General features: G+C 44.3%; 1 protein-coding gene across 1 annotated transcript in view; it reads left to right on the top strand.

Moving 5' to 3' along the window:
• LOC144783948 (uncharacterized) overlaps positions 1–17245 on the top strand; it is a 376042-nt gene that overhangs the window by 190830 nt on the left and 167967 nt on the right. The window contains exons 30-31 of the mRNA XM_078662677.1: positions 1664–1860; positions 4783–4874. Of these exons, the coding sequence (XP_078518803.1) occupies positions 1664–1860; positions 4783–4874 (289 nt within the window). The remainder of the gene's footprint in view (positions 1–1663; positions 1861–4782; positions 4875–17245) is intronic.

The following is a 17245-nucleotide window of genomic DNA, read 5'->3' as shown; positions in this document are numbered from 1 at the left end:
ACTAGGCTGCCAAAATGGTGCCAGTGTAGCCAGGAAAGACAAGAATGCACCATATGGCTTGAATACAGTGGATTCCTGCCCTTTCACTTTGGCATAGGGCAGCGCAGCAAGGTGCCTTAGAGTGCTGCCCTACGCAAAAATGCAATAAATGAGGCCTGTAGTGCATATGAAAAAATGCCCTTAATGACAAACAAGGAGGCAATTACTTGACTCATCTTTTCACATCTGCCAGTGCTACCCCATTCTACTCCTAAAACACTTCCCAAAATAACACAACCCTCAAACATACTAATGCTGTCACATACCAGTACATTGCTTCCATCCCCACCCTTACGTTAACATCTGAAAATACTCCCTATCACGAGCTAACATCAAACAACAACACCCTACTAAATACACTACGACCTCACTGTGTCACTCATTCCGCCCAGAATGACTTTTTTTCAAAAGCACAGCAATACCACCGCATACCACGGAACACCACCATATTGTGGTTTATAGTGGAGAAGTGTGGCTCAATGGTTAGAGCGGCAGACCCTGATGCAGAGGTCTGGCCCGGGACCAGGGTTCAATTCCCGCCCCGGCGGGTCTTAGGCTCAATTTCCTCGGACCTGATAATTCTCGCCTCGGTGCCTATTCTAATCATGGGTACCAGTCTGCAACTCTGGGCAATAGCTTGCTTAATCTCCACAACGGCCCCAACAGCGCTGGGATGCCTGGCTTCACCTTGTGGGTGCCCAGGAGTGGGCATTTCACAGGGAAAAGCCAGGAAGGGTTCCACAGCGGTATGCGTACAGCGCCAAGATGCCTCAGGGTGTAAATGCGCTATACAAGTACGAATTCATTCATTCATTCAATGTCTGTGTCCATTGATGAACTCACTAATTGGTCCAACTATTGACTCACTTATGAAATTATTCACCCATGCACTCAACTATTCACCCATGCACTTCTAGCTAATAATTATTTGCGCATTCATCCAGTACAGCACCTGCAAACTTGTCAATCATGATTTGGTTAAGATCGTGAGTATAAGCCACCCACAATCTGTCCTTCCTAACAAGTCAGTTTTTGCCATGTATCCAGAATCACATTAGAGGCAGACCTACTGGTCTTGCCAGTTCTTGTTGTTTCTGAAGCTCTGTACAAGCTATGCCTTTCAGACTTTGCTGAAGAGAGAGTAAACAGAGAGGCAGGTAAAAAGGCCCTTTACCAACACAAGCTAGCTTCCAAGGAGGAGGTAAATCGACACAAAGGCACGCTTGGGGTAATCTGAGCTTCATTTGAGCAAAAGGGGTTCGGGCATGTCCATAAACAACTTACTGCTTTTTGTTTTAAAAGCAGCTTTGCCTTTTTTTGTCCTACTGTACCTGGCTATTCACGCTGTGTCTATGCAGCGCTTGGTTACCAGCACATTCCAGGGCCCCTGCACCTCACTGTGCTTCTTGTTTGCCACAGTCAATCAGGATTCTCTGAGTTACACTATACATCTGGCCTTGCCTTTCACTGTGGAAATAAAATGGGCGGGTTCTAACACGAGCTCACCAGGGCTAATGAGAAGTAATGACTGTAATACTGCTGGAGGAAACTCACAGTGAAGATTGTTGTGTGATCCTACTGTTTTTTCAAGCCTTCTGAAATGATTATTTGTGGCTGTCACTAGGAGGGTCTGACTAATGAAATCCTCACAAGCATCCTGGTTACCACTTGGCCCGCCTTTACGAATGCCGTGAACACCCTCAGCGCTGCGGATTTGGATAATTGGCTGAATGTACTATCACCATACCTGCCCTTCCTCACTGCGCAACTCTTCAATGATCCTAACATCCTCAATTCAAGCTGCCTGGTACTTCGCAAGCTGTAAGTATTGCTGCTTGGATATCCCAAGATTACTTTTGAGTTTGCACTGGATTATAGAAAATGAGGACAAGGAAGAGAGCAGAGAAGATGACTAGTGCGAGTCAAGGAGAGTAGCCACACCCTTTGGGCTTCCTCCTGCTCACATTGCACAAACAAGTTCACGTTTCAGAAAAGTGTGTAGTGTCTGTTATCATTTTGGTTTAAGGTTTTTTTCTCTGAATGCCTTCATTTCCTGCCTCCATTGTTGGCACTGTAGAGCACTCTGTAAACTGTAAACTAACCTTACTATGAACATCTGGTTCACGTTATTCATTCTACAAACCCTACCTTGGATAGGCTTAGATGCAGCATTCAAAGACTAGACTGGGTTCCTATGTCTGATGTATAATCTAATATTCTATTTCTTCCTCTGCTATCTGTGAAGCATTGCTGGAACAAAGGCCAAATGTTGGGACTTGTGATTGAGGTGGCCTTCAACAGATGTTGATCAGTCACATAACATTGCTCTGGTTATGTCTCATCCCCCCAACCATAGCTGTTTATGTGTCAGATTGCTGCATTCTTGCCTTTGGTAGGGGCAGCACTCTCGGCCGGCATGCCGGGGACCTGAAGCGAGGAGAAGACGTAGGCAGTGAACTTGATCAAGGTAGCTGCGGATGACTCTCGAACACTGGAGCTATGGGCAGTAATTAGCTATGGAGAGTGGACTTGGATCCGGGATAAAGATGTGAAGCTGGTGATGTAGCGTGCTTCATAGTATCGTTATGGGGTAAGATTGTGGAAATAGGTGGTGAGTGTGCTTCATGGTATGGTTAGTGGTGAACAGCCATTACAACGCGACTGTTTCACCGCAAGTCAATACATCGCATGTGTTACAAGGCATGCGATGTAACAGCGCGTAACCATTACTACGCATACCATTTCATCGCATGCCCTTTTACAATGCATGCGATGTAATAGCTATTAACATCGTTGTGAGGACACTGAGGCTCTTCCGTTTCCTCCCAATGACGTGCACTGTGCACCGCCCCTCAGACAGAGCTGGAACCAGGAGAGCGGAACCACGAGGAGAGAGAGGTAAGGGGGATTGGGCCTGGGGTGAGGGTTACTTTTTTAGGGTTTAAGGTAGTGTCAGGGGAGTCGTGCAGGGTAGTGTTTCAGTGTAGGGAACGGACTGGGGGTAGGGGGAGGGTCGTGCTGGGGGTAGTGTTTTAGGGTTTAGGGTGGTGTTGTGGTGTTTGTGTAGGGTAGTGTTTTAGGGTTTAGTGTAGTGTTGGGGATCGTGCAGGGTAGTGTTTGAGTGTAGGGACCGGACTGGGGCTGGGAGGGTCGTGCTGAGGGTAGTGTTTTAGGGTTTAGGGTAGTGTTGTGGTGTTGTGTAGTGTAGGGTAGTTTTTTAGGGTTTGATGTAGTGTCGGGGTCCTGCAGGGTAGTGTTTGAGTGTAGGGACCGGACTGGCGGCGACGGAGGTTCATCCTGGGGGTAGTGTGTTAGGGTTTAGGGTAGTGTTGTGGTGTTTGTGTAGTGTAGGGTTGTGTTTTAGGGCTTAGGGTAGTGTCGGGGGTAGAGTCACTTACCTTTCAAACTTTTACCATGAGTATACCTTTACCACGCATCGCTTTGCTTTGTAATGGCATACGTGGTAAAGGTTTAGTCGTGGTAAAAGTTTGCGATGTAATGGTATGTCGTTATCATTGACATTGCATAGTAATACCTGCGTTGTAATGGCACGCATGGTATTGGTATGCGATGTAATGAGTCATATTCATGGTAAGTGGGTAAGCGTGTGGAAACAAGTGGTGAGTGTGCTTCATGGTATGGTAAGTGGGTAAGCGTGTGGAAACAGGTGGTGTAGAGTGCGTCATGGTATGGTTAGTGGGTTACCGTCTAGAATCAGGTGCTGTAGAGTACTTCATAGTATGGTTATGGGGTAAGCTTGTGGAAAGAGGAGGCGTGGTGTGCTTCATGGTAGGGTTATGAGGTAAGAGATTAGAAACAGGTGGTGTAGTGTGCTTCATAGTATGATTAAGGGGTAAGCGTGTGGAAATAGGTGGTGTAGTGTGCTTTATTGTTTATAGAAGCAAGGAGAGTAGCCACACCCTTTGGGCTTCCTCCGGCTCACATTGCACAAACAAGTTCATGTTTCAGAAAAGTGTGTAGTATCTGTTATCATTTTGGTTTAAGGTTTTTTTCTCTGAATGCCTTCATTTTCTGTCCCTTGCTCACTGGGCCACTGGAGTCAAGCTAACCTGGCTGAAGACGGCTGATAGCCAGAAACCGGTCCTAGGATGCTTGATTCCGGTCCAGGAAAGACATGGCTTGGCAGTTCCGGCTGGACTGTTCCCATGGGGCACAGGGTCAAGACTGATTTGCATATGGCCATGTCTGAACTGGGGTGGCTTGGTGAGCAAAATAACAATTGATTGAACCCAGATCTGTGACTGGGGGTGAATGTTTTGCCATTGTGCAACATTCCGTCCATCATCTTGTGTGTAGTGTGCTTCCCAATATGGTAAAGAGGTAAGCGTGTGGAAACAGGTGGTGTAGCGTGCTTCATGGTATCGTTAGGGGGTAAGAGTGTGGAAACAGGCGGTGTAGTGTGCTTCTTGGTATGGTTATGGGGTAAGAGTGTGGGAACAGGTGGTGTAGTTTGCTTTATACTATATCTGGCCTGTTCCCACAAACATATGTTCACACACTCACCCGCTTGTCTCTCTATAATTTGGTCTGGCCTTGGATTTTTGGAACTATTTCCAGATGTAAAAATAGTCCCACAGTCGTAGGCTTTCTCCAGCCGCACCGCTGCCATACATCAAATTCAGTAGGTGTCTGTTATAATGTTTGTGTAGGACCTCAGATGTTTACAGCAGTGAAATCTATGATGTACGTGACAATGTTAACCCCTTTCTGTCTCCCACCCAGAGTCAAGACTTTATCAGGGTTTTATGACAATTATACAACGGAAACTCAACAAGGAATTTACAATGTCATCAAGGTCATTCTTCTGCAGACAGGTAATGATAAATCTTTAATGTAGTTTTCTGTCGTATTTCTCCTCATTTTGACTACCCAAGCTCTATAAACGAAAATTGAAGTGTAAAAAACATTACACTTCTCACTTAGCAGGTCTACATCTAAGATAACTATGCCTCATCTTTTAGTAAACATTTCTCTTTTGTGGTGAGCTTTTCATATTGCTGTTGGTAGAGCAACAACACTACAAAGTGATTTAGAACAACTTTCACGGCATTGCCTAACCAGAAAACGTACATGCTAAGCATACATAACAAACCATCAAACGGCAGAACACGCCATCAGCTGTTACTCTCCTTGTCGACTCTCCGTTCACCTAAATCACATCACAATTGCGCAAAGACCTGAAGAGCACAGCCTGAATCCATATGACATACCATCAGAGCACACCCGTACTTGACACTGGATAGCACACTGCATGTGCTTTGTTCCATATTGAATGCCCCTAAGACCAGACACGGATTGTAGATGCACATTTCACTGTTGTACACATTGCTTGTCAAGCACGTCATTCTGACTTGTATGTCTGGATTCTGACAGCCTGACTTCTTTCACAACTGCCTAAGGGACCCCTGGGCTCTGTGCCTGGCTGACCTTTCCACCTCGGCCAAGAGTTTCTGTCACTGGCCTTATCTCCCGCTCAGAGCACAGACAGGAAGCCAGGGCATGGATTATGATGCGCACTGTTCTCCAGGTCAAAATGCCACGCCCCCTGACTGACTCGAGGCCTGAATCAGTACTTTTGGTTCCGGATACAAGGCACCTTCAAACATTACAGCAAGAGAGGCCTGCGCGCAGTGTCACACACACGCTCCACCGCAGGCAGTGGTACAAGGAGGCAATGCGCGCTGGATTATCGGGGCAGATGTGATAACACGTGTGAATCCATTGTGCAACACTGGACTTGAAAACTGTTACGTGGACAAAGCCAGATTGAGACAGCCATGCCACGTGGATGGTCTGCACTTTATTGAAGTGTATTCATCCATCTAATACACACTCATTCAATTTACTCGAGACTAAGACAGGGAGCAGCAGCATCCTTACCGCTTTGCCTGGTAACGCACAAAGGTACACACTCTGGAAGATAAGGTGTAACTTCCTATTCATAACATCACTTCCTGTGCATCCTTTCCAACCCGATTCCAAGTCAGGTATGTAAGCATTTAGAGCAGAGGTCTTCAAACTTTTTGGATGCTGAGACCCCCTTGTAAAACTTTTTTAGGCGTAAGGACCCCCTTCCGACAAAAGTGTCTAGAAACTGGTACTCCTCATCATCAACAACTATCGACAACCATAAATGTGCCTGTTAGACCTCATCACATCCATCCATCCATCCATCATTCATCCATCCACACTTTCACATATCCATCCATTCTTCATCCATCCATCCTTTCATCCTTCCATCCATACATCCATCCTATACCCATCCACCCTTCCATCCTTCCATCCATCCATCCACCCATCATTCATCCAACCACCTTTTCACACATTCATCATTCATCCATGCAACCTTTTATCCATCCATACATCCATCCACCCTTTCATCCTTCCATCCATACATCCATCCACCCTTTCATCCATACATACATCCTTCATCCACCCACCCTTTCATCCATACATACATCCACCCATCATTCATCCCCCACCTTTTCACACATCCATCCATGCATCATTCATCCATGCAACCTTTTATCCAGCCATACATCCATCCTTCATCCATCCACCCTTTCATCCTTCCATCCATCCATCCTTCATCCATCCACCCTTTCATCCTTCCATCCATACATCCATCCTTCATCCATCCACCCTTTCATCCTTCCATCCATACATCCATCCTTCATCCATCCACCCTTTCATCCATCCATTCACCCATCATTCATCTACCCACCTTTTCACACATCCATTCATCCATCATTCATCCACCCACCTTTTCTGTGCCTCTCTCGCACAGGCACCAGGTATGAGGGCTCGTGGGACTTGAACCAATGATTTATGGGACGTGTCGGAGGGGGGGGAGAGGACCTTTCACGTGCTTTACTGGCGGGAGCCACAGCTCCAGGCGTGCCACGTCCATTGAACTCAAAGGGCTACAGCCTCCTCCCACAGCCCCCCCCGCTCCCCCTTTGTGTATGTGAACCCGGCTGAAACAGCTTCAGGGACACACACAAAGCCACACCCGAGTACTTCACAGGTCTTTAAAAGACCTTTTACTTGTTAATGAGGCTTTGATGTTTTTCACCCCACGGTGTGAATTAGGCCTCCGCCGTGAGCACCCTTAATCAGCCGGACGCCACTAAGGCAAGCCATGCGTTTCAAGGAACCGCACGCTCTGACAGAATCTGCAACCCCCCTTCCCAGGACTCCACGACCCGCCTGCGGGTTGCGCCCCACGGAATGAAGACCTCTGCTTTAGAGGCTTACTCTGGTCTTATATGAACGTGATAATATACATCGCAGATGAGCATGTGTTGCAGGGGTATACACCTGCACATCTATATGACCCACCTACAATAAATGTGGTAACACACTACGCAGAGGTTCATGTGTCCCAGGGGTATACACCTACACATCTATTTGACCAACCTACAATAAATGTGGTAACACACTACGCAAAGGTGCATGTGTCCCAGGGGTATACACCTGCACATCTATATGGCCCACCTACAATAAATGTGGTAACACACTACGCAGAGGTGCATGTGTCCCAGGGGTATACACCTACACATCTATATAAATGTAAATGTAAATGTATACTTGTAAAGCGCACTGTTACTCCATCTCGGAGTGTCCTGGCGCTGTATACCACTGGGGAACCCGTCCTGGCTTTCCCTGTGAGATGGTCCCTTCTGGGCACCCCCAAGGTGAAACCAGGCATCCCCGGCGCTGATGGGGCCGTTGTGAAGATTAAGCAAGCTATTGCCCAGAGTTGCAGAGTGGGACACATGGTTAGCTTAGGCACCAAGGCGAGAATTATCAAGTCCGCGAACATTGACCCAAGACCCGGCCGCAACGGGAATTGAACCCTGGTCCCGGGCCGACCTCTGCTTCAGGGTCTGCTGCTTCTAACCAGTGAGCCACACTACAATAAATGTGGTAACACACTACGGAGAGGTGCATGTGTCCCAGGGGTATACACCTGCACATCTATATGACCCACCTACAATAAATGTGGTAACACTACACAGAGGTGCATGTGTCCCAGGGGTATACACCTGCACATCTATATTACCCACCTACAATAAATGTGGTAACACGCTACGCAGAGGTGCATGTGTTCCAGGGCTATACACCTGCACATCTATATAACCCACCTACAATAAACGTGGTAACACACTACGCAGAGGTGCATGTGTCCCAAGGGTATACACCTGGACATCTATATGGCCACCTGCAATAAATGTGGTAACACTACGCAGAGGTGCATGTGTCCCAGGGTTATACACCTGCCCATCGATATGGCCACCTACAATAAATTTGGTTAGACTACACAGAGGGGCATGTGCCCCAGGGGTATACACATGCACATCTATATGGCCACCTACAATAAATGTGCTAGCACACTACAGAGAGATGGATGTGTCCCAGGGGTATACACCTGCACATCTATATGACCCACCTACAATAAATGTGGTAACACACAAAGCAGAGGTGCATGTGTTCCAGGGCTATACACCTACACATCTATATGACCCACCTACAATAAATGTGGTAACACTACACAGAGTTGCATGTGTCTCAGGGGTATACACCTGCAAATCTATATGGCCACCTACAATAAATGTGCTAGCACACTACACAAAGGTGGATGTGTCCCAGGGGTATACAACTGCACATCTATATGACCCACCTGCAATAAATGTTGTAACACACTACACAGAGGTGCATGTGTCTCATAGGTATACACCTGCACATCTACATGGCTGACCTACAATAAATGTGGTAACACACTACACAGAGGTGCGTGTGTCCCAGGGGTATAAACCTGCACATCTATATGACCCACTTACAATAAATGTGGTAACACACTACGCAGGGGTGCATGTGTTCCAGGGCTATACACCTGCACATCTACATGGCTGACCTACAATAAATGTGGTAATACACTACAGAGAGGTGCATGTGTTCCAGGGCTATACACCTGCACATCTATATGACCCACCTACAATAAATGTGGTAACACACTATGCAGAGGTGCATGTGTCCCAGGGGTATATGCCTGCACATCTATATGCCACCTACAATAAATGTGGTAACACACAACACAGAAGTGCATGTGTTCAACAAGAATATACCTGTACATCTACATGGTCAACCTACAATGAAAGTGGAAACACACAAGACAGAAGTGCATGTGTTCCACAGATATATGCCAGCATGTCTGTATGGCCCACCTACAATAAATGTGGTAACACAAGTTAGAACTGCATTTGTTCCAGGGGTATACACCTGTACATCTACATGGCTTACCAACATTAAATGTAGTAAGACATTACGCAGAGGTGCATGTGCTCTACAGGTATACACCTGAAGATCTATATGACCCACCCACAATAAATGTGGTAACACAATGCAGTGGAGCATGTGTATCACAGGTATACACCTGAGCAGCTACATGACCCATCTATAATAAATGTGGTAACACATTACGAGAGGTGTGTGTGTTCCATGGTTATAAAACTGCACATCTATATGGCCAGAATATACAACGTTACATCCAAGTTTTTACACCGCAATACCTTTACAATGCAGGCATTACAAAACAAGTCGTTACAACGACTTGCGTTGGAGGGTGCTGGACTTAGGAATAGTATTATTTACTATTCCAACTCCAGTCTACGTACAGTAGGGAAGGTGTTGGAATAGTATTATTAGGTTAGAGCGCCATCCAGCGCAAGTCATTGTAATGACTTACGTTATAATACCCATGTTGTAAAGGTATTGCGGTGTAAACACCGCAATGTAACCGATGTTTCCCATATGGCCACCTACAATAAATGTGGTAACACTAGGCAGAGGTGCATGTGTTCCAGGGGTACACACCTGCACATCTATATGGCCCACCTAAAATAAATGCTGTACAACACAAGACAGACCTGCTTGTGTTCCAGGGGTATACATTTGCACATCTATGTGGCACACCTACAATAAATGTAACATACTGCGCAGAGGTGCATGTGTTCCACAGGTATACCCCTGCACATTTATACGGCCCACGTACAATAAATATGGTAATACACAACACTGGGGTGAAAGTTACTCAAGAAGAGCTCCTGGTATGTGTGACGTGTATTCCTTAAGTATGTGTGTGTATGTCTAGATGGACCACCTGGAATAAAGTGTGATTCTGCTATCTCTAGTGGGTCAACCATGCCGCAAGCCTCGGTCGAAAATGTGTGATCGTTCACTATCTATAGGGTCCATTTATTCAACAAGTAAACAGCTATATGAAACTGTATTCTACCTTTACTTTGCGGCCACTACTACGATTTACCGTTTCTACGCATTTTTTACTTCGCAGGTACAATTACTTAGCATGCTTTTACTACGAATACAACTAGTACACAAATACAGTTACTTCGCAAATAGGTTACGGCGCTAATACCATTACCACAATGCATGTAAGTTTAAAAAAAAAAAAGACTTCAGTATTGTTAGAGTATTAAAATGCGCAAAAAATATATATAAACGTTTAATATAAAAGTTTTCCCAAGGTTTTAAAATTGTTTCAATGGATACAAATACCGTAACTTCGCAGGCTATTTACATCGTTGTTTTCATTTGGAGGCGCTTCCAATTCCAAATAATGCTGTGCGACTCTGACGCAGGAAGCAGGAAAAAAAAGGGTGTTTACTTTACTACACGAATAATAATATAATACCCGATTTTTAAAAGTACTCCCCTACCCAAAACCCCTATTGCGAACTAAAAACGCATTGTAGCTGTAGCGTACTAATGTTAAGCGAAGTAAAAGCATATTTATTTCATTTCAATAAACTTGCGAAGTAAAAGCATGCGCACTGAAAACATGCGTAGTAATGGTAATTGCGACGTAAAAACATAGCACTAAAAACATGTACACTAATGGTATGCTAAGTAACGTCATATATTAATCGCTTGCACAACCTAGTACCTATCCATGTGCTAATGTATATTTTTGAAATACGAGTACATGTAGATTTAATTAATTTCGCACTTGTACCACCAGTATATATGACGTTACTTCGCATACCATTAATGTGCATGTTTTTAGTGCAATGTTTTTACTTTGCAATTTCCATTACTACGCATGTTTTCAGTGCGCATGCTTTTACTTCGCAAGTTCATTGAAATGAAATAAATATGCTTTTACTTCGCTTAACATTAGTACGCATAAAACTACAAAGCGTTTTTAGTTCATATTAGGGGTTTTGGGTAGGGGAGTACTTTTAAAAATCAGGTATTATATTATTATTCATGTATTAAAGTAAACACTCTTTTTTTTAAAAATGCACACATTTTGTAATAATTTTTCATATTTATTAATTCCTTTAGCCTTTAAATATATTATATGTCCATGAAATAAACTGTATAATTTTTTATAAATAATACATTTAATAATTAATTGTGTGTTCATAAATTGAATATTAAACGTATAAATCAGTATTCAATCAATTGTAAAATGCTTTATGATATGTCAACAATTTCTTTTCAATCTTAATTGGAGCACCGGCCACTATTTATAAACATTCACATTTTTACTTTTTTTTTTTTTATAAATCTTTTTATTATTTTAAACAGGAAAAAGGAATAGACATGACCGGAGCCAAACACACACATGAGATATCAGGGTGGAAGGGCACAATAGCAGGATAAACATGGAGCAACAAAAGTCAATGAGTGGTCCGCGACAGTAAGCATAAGATACTACTAGCAAAAATGCAATCAATGAACAGGTTAAACGTGGACCCCCAAGACCTTCCCACCCAGACTCAAAACAGCTGAAGATTTTTGGCAACCAGACATTAGAAAGAAAGAGGAACAAAATCAGGATAATTCTACAGCAATACAAGAAAGGCTGAACTAAAAGGAATTGAGAAAATTTAAAAGTAGACAGGCGATAACAAAAGGAAAACAAAAACCCCCAACCCCCCACCCTTCACCCCTGCAACGGATATCGCCTAACCCCCAATAGCAGTGTGCCTGTCGCCCCAATTAACTAGGTTCTAAAAGTAGAAAAGTGGGGGAGGAAAGTGACATACGGCTCCCGGTCTCCCCTCCCCCCGTCAGATACAGCGACCCCTGAGCACTTATCCGGCAGAAAAGCCCCAACAGAATATTAAAGCAGATCTGGCAGGGGAAGTTACCAACACCACCCAACCCTCAGAAAAGAAAACAGTGGTAGCAGTCCCGTGTCCATTAGAGCAACACAACTGGTCAACCTTGGCCCGTACGATCTACAACACGGACTCCCACGGGTGGAACCATTCTCGCAACTGAATAAGCTAGCTGGAAATCAAGGACACAAAGGTTCAGTTCGTACAAGAGGAATGAGAGTAGGCCATCACGAATCCCAGTTCCCCATAAGCGACCCCTCCCCGACAGTAAGTCACAGTAAAGTGTCCTCCAAGAACACATTGAACCTGCCAGGGGGGAAAACTTCAACGTTGCGACCCGAAGATAGGTGAAAAAGGGCTCCTCAAACGAACGGTCGAGGGGATCTATCTCACATTTTTACTTTTAATCACAAGAATACACTAATCTTCAAACACTACTCTACCCTATACTACTCTAACACCACTCCATCACCCTAAACCCTAAAACACTACCCCCTACACAACCGTCCCCCTTTCCCAGTCAGGGCCCTACACTCTAACACTACCCAGCACTACCTACCGACACTACCTTAAACCCTAACAAATGACCCTACACAACACAACCACAACACCACTTCCCTAAACCCTAAATCACTACCCCTGCACAACCTTTTCCCTTCCCCTACTCCTGTCCCTACACTCAATCACTACCCTACAGGACCCCCCCGACACGTCCCTAAACCCTAAAACACTACCCTACACTACACAAAAACAACAGCACTACCCTAAACCCTAAATCACTACCCCCTGCAAGACCCTCTCCCTTCACCCAGTCCGCTCTCTACACGCAAACACTACCCTCCACGCCCCCTACACTTCCCTAAATCCTAAAACACTACCCCCTGCACTTACCTCCCCGACCCCTATTCCTGTCCCTACTCCCAAGCCTTACCCTTCACGATCCCCAACACTACCCCACACCCAAATACACTACTGTAGACTACACAAACACAACCCTACTACCTATTAGACTACCCCCTGCACGACCCTAAAAACTACACAGCCTCACTTTCCTCTCTCTTCTTGTAATTCACCTTCCACTTTTCCTACTTCCTGCGTTAGAGTCGCACAGCATTATTTGGAATCGGAAGTGCCTCCAAATGAAAACAACAATGTGGATAGGCTGGGAAGTTACAGTATTTGTGTCCAAAGAACCAATTTTAAAACCTGGGAAAACTTTTATATTAAACGTTTATATATTTTATTTGCGCATTTTCCAAATTCAAACATGTTTTGTTTATTTATTTTTATACAAGAAAGCATTCTCAAATCTATTACAGGGTTAGCATAGGTTGTACCAAGCGGAGCTTGTTCATCAGTGTACTGAGACATTATGTCACGTTTGTTTAGCTAACCCCACACGACGATAGTTAGAGAAAAAGAGAGAGAGCAGTCAGAAAAAGACAGAAATAAAGGGGAAAAGAAAAGGTAGGAGACAGGCAAGGAGAGTTACATCTGACATTCTGTGCAGATGTTGGCACACATGTAGGTCAGTTAGGTATCATTGTTCATAGGGGGTACCAGGTTGTGTATCGCCGGCATATCTTATTTTCATGGAGGTTTATAAGAGTCTAAGTACATATCGAGAGATGTCCACATCCTTCTGGATGCAGGTTTCCAGGGTGAGTTCTGTAGTGCAATGTTGTCCGCTCCTCTGAGATGGCTGATCCAGTTGATCCAGCCTTTGTAAGAAGTCCTACTTGTGTTTTTCCAATTGGCGAGGACAATTTTCACTGCTGCTGTTAGTAGCAGGTCTAGTAGGTCCTTATCGGGTTCAGATCTCAAGTCTGTGCTCATAAATGCCATGGTAAGCGTGGCTAATTCTTTTTTTAGCGTACAATCAAACAAACCATTTATAAAAACAAAGATTTTCCCCCAGGATGTTTTGAGTATTGGGCAATGAAAAATAAGATGTGCTAAATCTCCCTTTTCCTTGTTACAGTTCCAACACAACGTGTCATCTCTGAGGCCTAATGAGAATAACCGGGCAGGGGTCCAGAACGCCTGTGTAGCAGCCAAAATTTTGTTTGTGAGAGCACCGGGGAGATCTTGTTACGTGGGGCCAAGCTCCTTAGCGTGGACCAATCTTATTCGTTATGTGTGGTTTTAGTTTCTTTATCCCAGTAGGCAACAGTCTTATCATTAAGTTTAGAGGATTTTGGGCGGAGGAGCCTGTAGAGATGTGAGACCTGGTGTCCCAAACTATTAATGTTTGACAGATTGATGGTTGTGAGGCGGATAATTTGACTTTTGCCAGGGCAGTTCTCATTTTCAAAAAGTGATAGAATTCAATGTCAGCTAGGTTATATCTTGACTTGAGGCATGTGAATGTAATAGGGTATGTTCCGTTTTCTAGTTGGTAAGGGTAGTAGATACCTTTCCCAATCCATGTGTCGAAGGCTAGGATTTTCCCTTTATACTGAATCTTGCTATTGGTCCAGAGTGACTCCATTTTAGAACCTTTGCTGCTATTCTCCAGCTTCCTATCTACCTTTAGTAGTGCGATTTTTGTATTTTCAAAGGTGGACTTAGAGGTGTGGGGGTATCTGTTTGCTGTTAGTAGAGCCAGGGGACTTAGGTTAATCAGGATGGCCCTCTCTACCTGTAGCCATACCGGCATGTAGTCAGTAGGCGGTGATATTCAATATGAGCCTTGTTTTGCCAGAAAAGCTAGCTGGAATAATACTCTAACAATACTGAATTAATTTTTTTTTTAAATTACATGCATTGTGGCAATGGTATTCGCGCAGTGACCTATTTGCAAAGTAACAGTATTTGCCTACTAGTAGCATGCGTAGTAAAAGCATGCTAAGTAATCGTACCTGCTAAGTAAACAATGCATAGAAACGGTAAATTGTAGTAGTGGCCGCGAAGTAAAGGTAGAATACCTCCAGAGATACATCTGGTCATTATATATATAATGACCAGATGTTCCGGGTGTTATATTCCCCTCTCAGAAACAGCAAAATACAAGTTGGGCGGCACACTATGCTAAGCACAGATTTTTAGCCTACATATTTTTAAGCCACGCCCTTAATTACATTGGCCACTCCCTTTTAGAGACCCCCCCGTTTTTTTCATCCCAATTAAAGCCCTGGGTGCAGTGGTGCGAGACAGCGTTGAGTACCCAATGTTGGTCAATAGGGATTGGTCTGGTCACAAAGAGGCTGCAGGTTTGGATTGGAAGGCCAGTCGGTCTGAACCGCAGGGAGGGCTCAGGTCTCCCAGTGCTCGGGGACGTGGGACCTTTGGTCCTCTTTTCCAAGTAGTGTTTCCAAGTCCATACTAAGGATTTATATCTCCCAGAGGACACCATTTGAATATACCCCTTTTCCAATGGCCAACGGTGACGGGTGCAGAGGTATTTCGAGGTTTTGGGTTTTCATCACTGAAAACACTTGTGGTTGGGAAGGCCTGCACACAGAGGCTGCAGTCAGCGGCAGGAAGTCCACAGAGGGCAGGTCCAAGGTGGTCTTTACCTCTGGAGAGTCAGGGGAACCACACTGGCACTTTTGGCCCACTTCAGCTCAGGCTAGGAGGCTCGGTGCAGTGGTGCTTTGAGGTGTGTGGTTTTGGTTGGCCAGAGTCCTCACAGGTTTCTTGTGGTGCCTGCAGGATGCAGGGAAGCAGCTCTGCTGCTCCACTGGTGTTCCTGGTTCTTGGGTGAAGTGCTTGCAGGTCTCCCAGGCTTTGGAGACACAGAAGCTGCAGGACAAGTCGTTGAATTGTTGAAGTCAGCATGGTTGGCACCAAGTCAGTTGCTGAGTCTTCTTTTCTTGTGACTCTTCACGTCTGTCTTCTTCTTTCAGGTCGACAGTATCTGATTTTCTGGTGCCAGGGGCACCCCTAAATAGTAGATTTATGGGTGTTAGGGTAGTAGCCAATGGGCTCCTTACCCCTAGGGTCACTATGGCCCATATAGGACTACTTCTTGTGGGAAGCAGGCTTAAGTCCCAGAGATCCTGAGTTTGCCATCAAAAAGAAGGCAGACTCTGAAATTTCGCATTCACTTCATGTAGCCCACCTTATGGGTGAAACTGTCCTGAAGGTGAACACGCCCCTCTGATTACTAACTTTTCGCTTTGTCCAGGTGCAGGCCTCGAAAACCCACTTACAATCGAGTAAAATGTTATCAGGTCGAGCTAATTTTAGCACCTATTAGTCCTATCTGGGGAGTGAATTAAGGCCGGAAAGAAGCCGGTGTTCTGTTCATTCAGAAAGTGAATGAGCAATAAAGATGCCATTAAATCTTGTTTTTATCTTGACACATTTGCTGTCTGGTCAAGGAAAGAAGTCTAATGTCCGTTTTTCTTTTTACTAACTGCTGCTTGGAAAATGTAGTTTATTTTGCTCTGTTTTACTGGAGTTAAAGGTTTTTGTCAAGTGAGCTGTCTGAAGCTGTCAGTTATTTTCCTCTAACACATAATATTTAAATATATAGCCTGTTAAATAATATTACAAATATTTTCAAATATATCAGGAATTATGAAAGCACATAAGTAATTAAGACATGTGATGCAAACAAAGAGTTAAAAAGAAGCAAAACAAACAAGAAAGCTTCACTTGGTGACATGCAAATGACACATATTTGCAGAAACATTATTGTTTGTACACTATATAGTTTTATCAGTCAAACCGCATGTCAGTGGGAAAGTTTGTGGCCATTTCAATGTAAAGTCTGCTGATTACAAATGACTTTGTGCTACCACTTGATGGTTTAATTATGTATTTATTAAAAGTGACATGATTTGAGGAACATTCCTGCCACTGCCCTAACAACAATGCTGTCCGTGAACTGAGAGGCACATCAGGGGTCATGTGTATTCTGTGGCTAGATTTGTATTATATATGATAACAAAGTTTAGTTTGGAATGTGCTCTAATATGTGATAATGAAGAAAATGGTGGCTCAATGAATTAAAATAGCTGCCCACGTTCACATCATTTGAAAGCAGTTTATGGGTCAAGAGCATTGCAAATAGGTCAAGAAGATTATTT

The sequence above is a fragment of the Lissotriton helveticus genome, chromosome 10 (genome assembly GCF_964261635.1).
Source record: "Lissotriton helveticus chromosome 10, aLisHel1.1, whole genome shotgun sequence".
NCBI lineage: Eukaryota > Metazoa > Chordata > Amphibia > Caudata > Salamandridae > Lissotriton > Lissotriton helveticus.
This window is presented reverse-complemented; position numbering and strand designations above follow the sequence as displayed.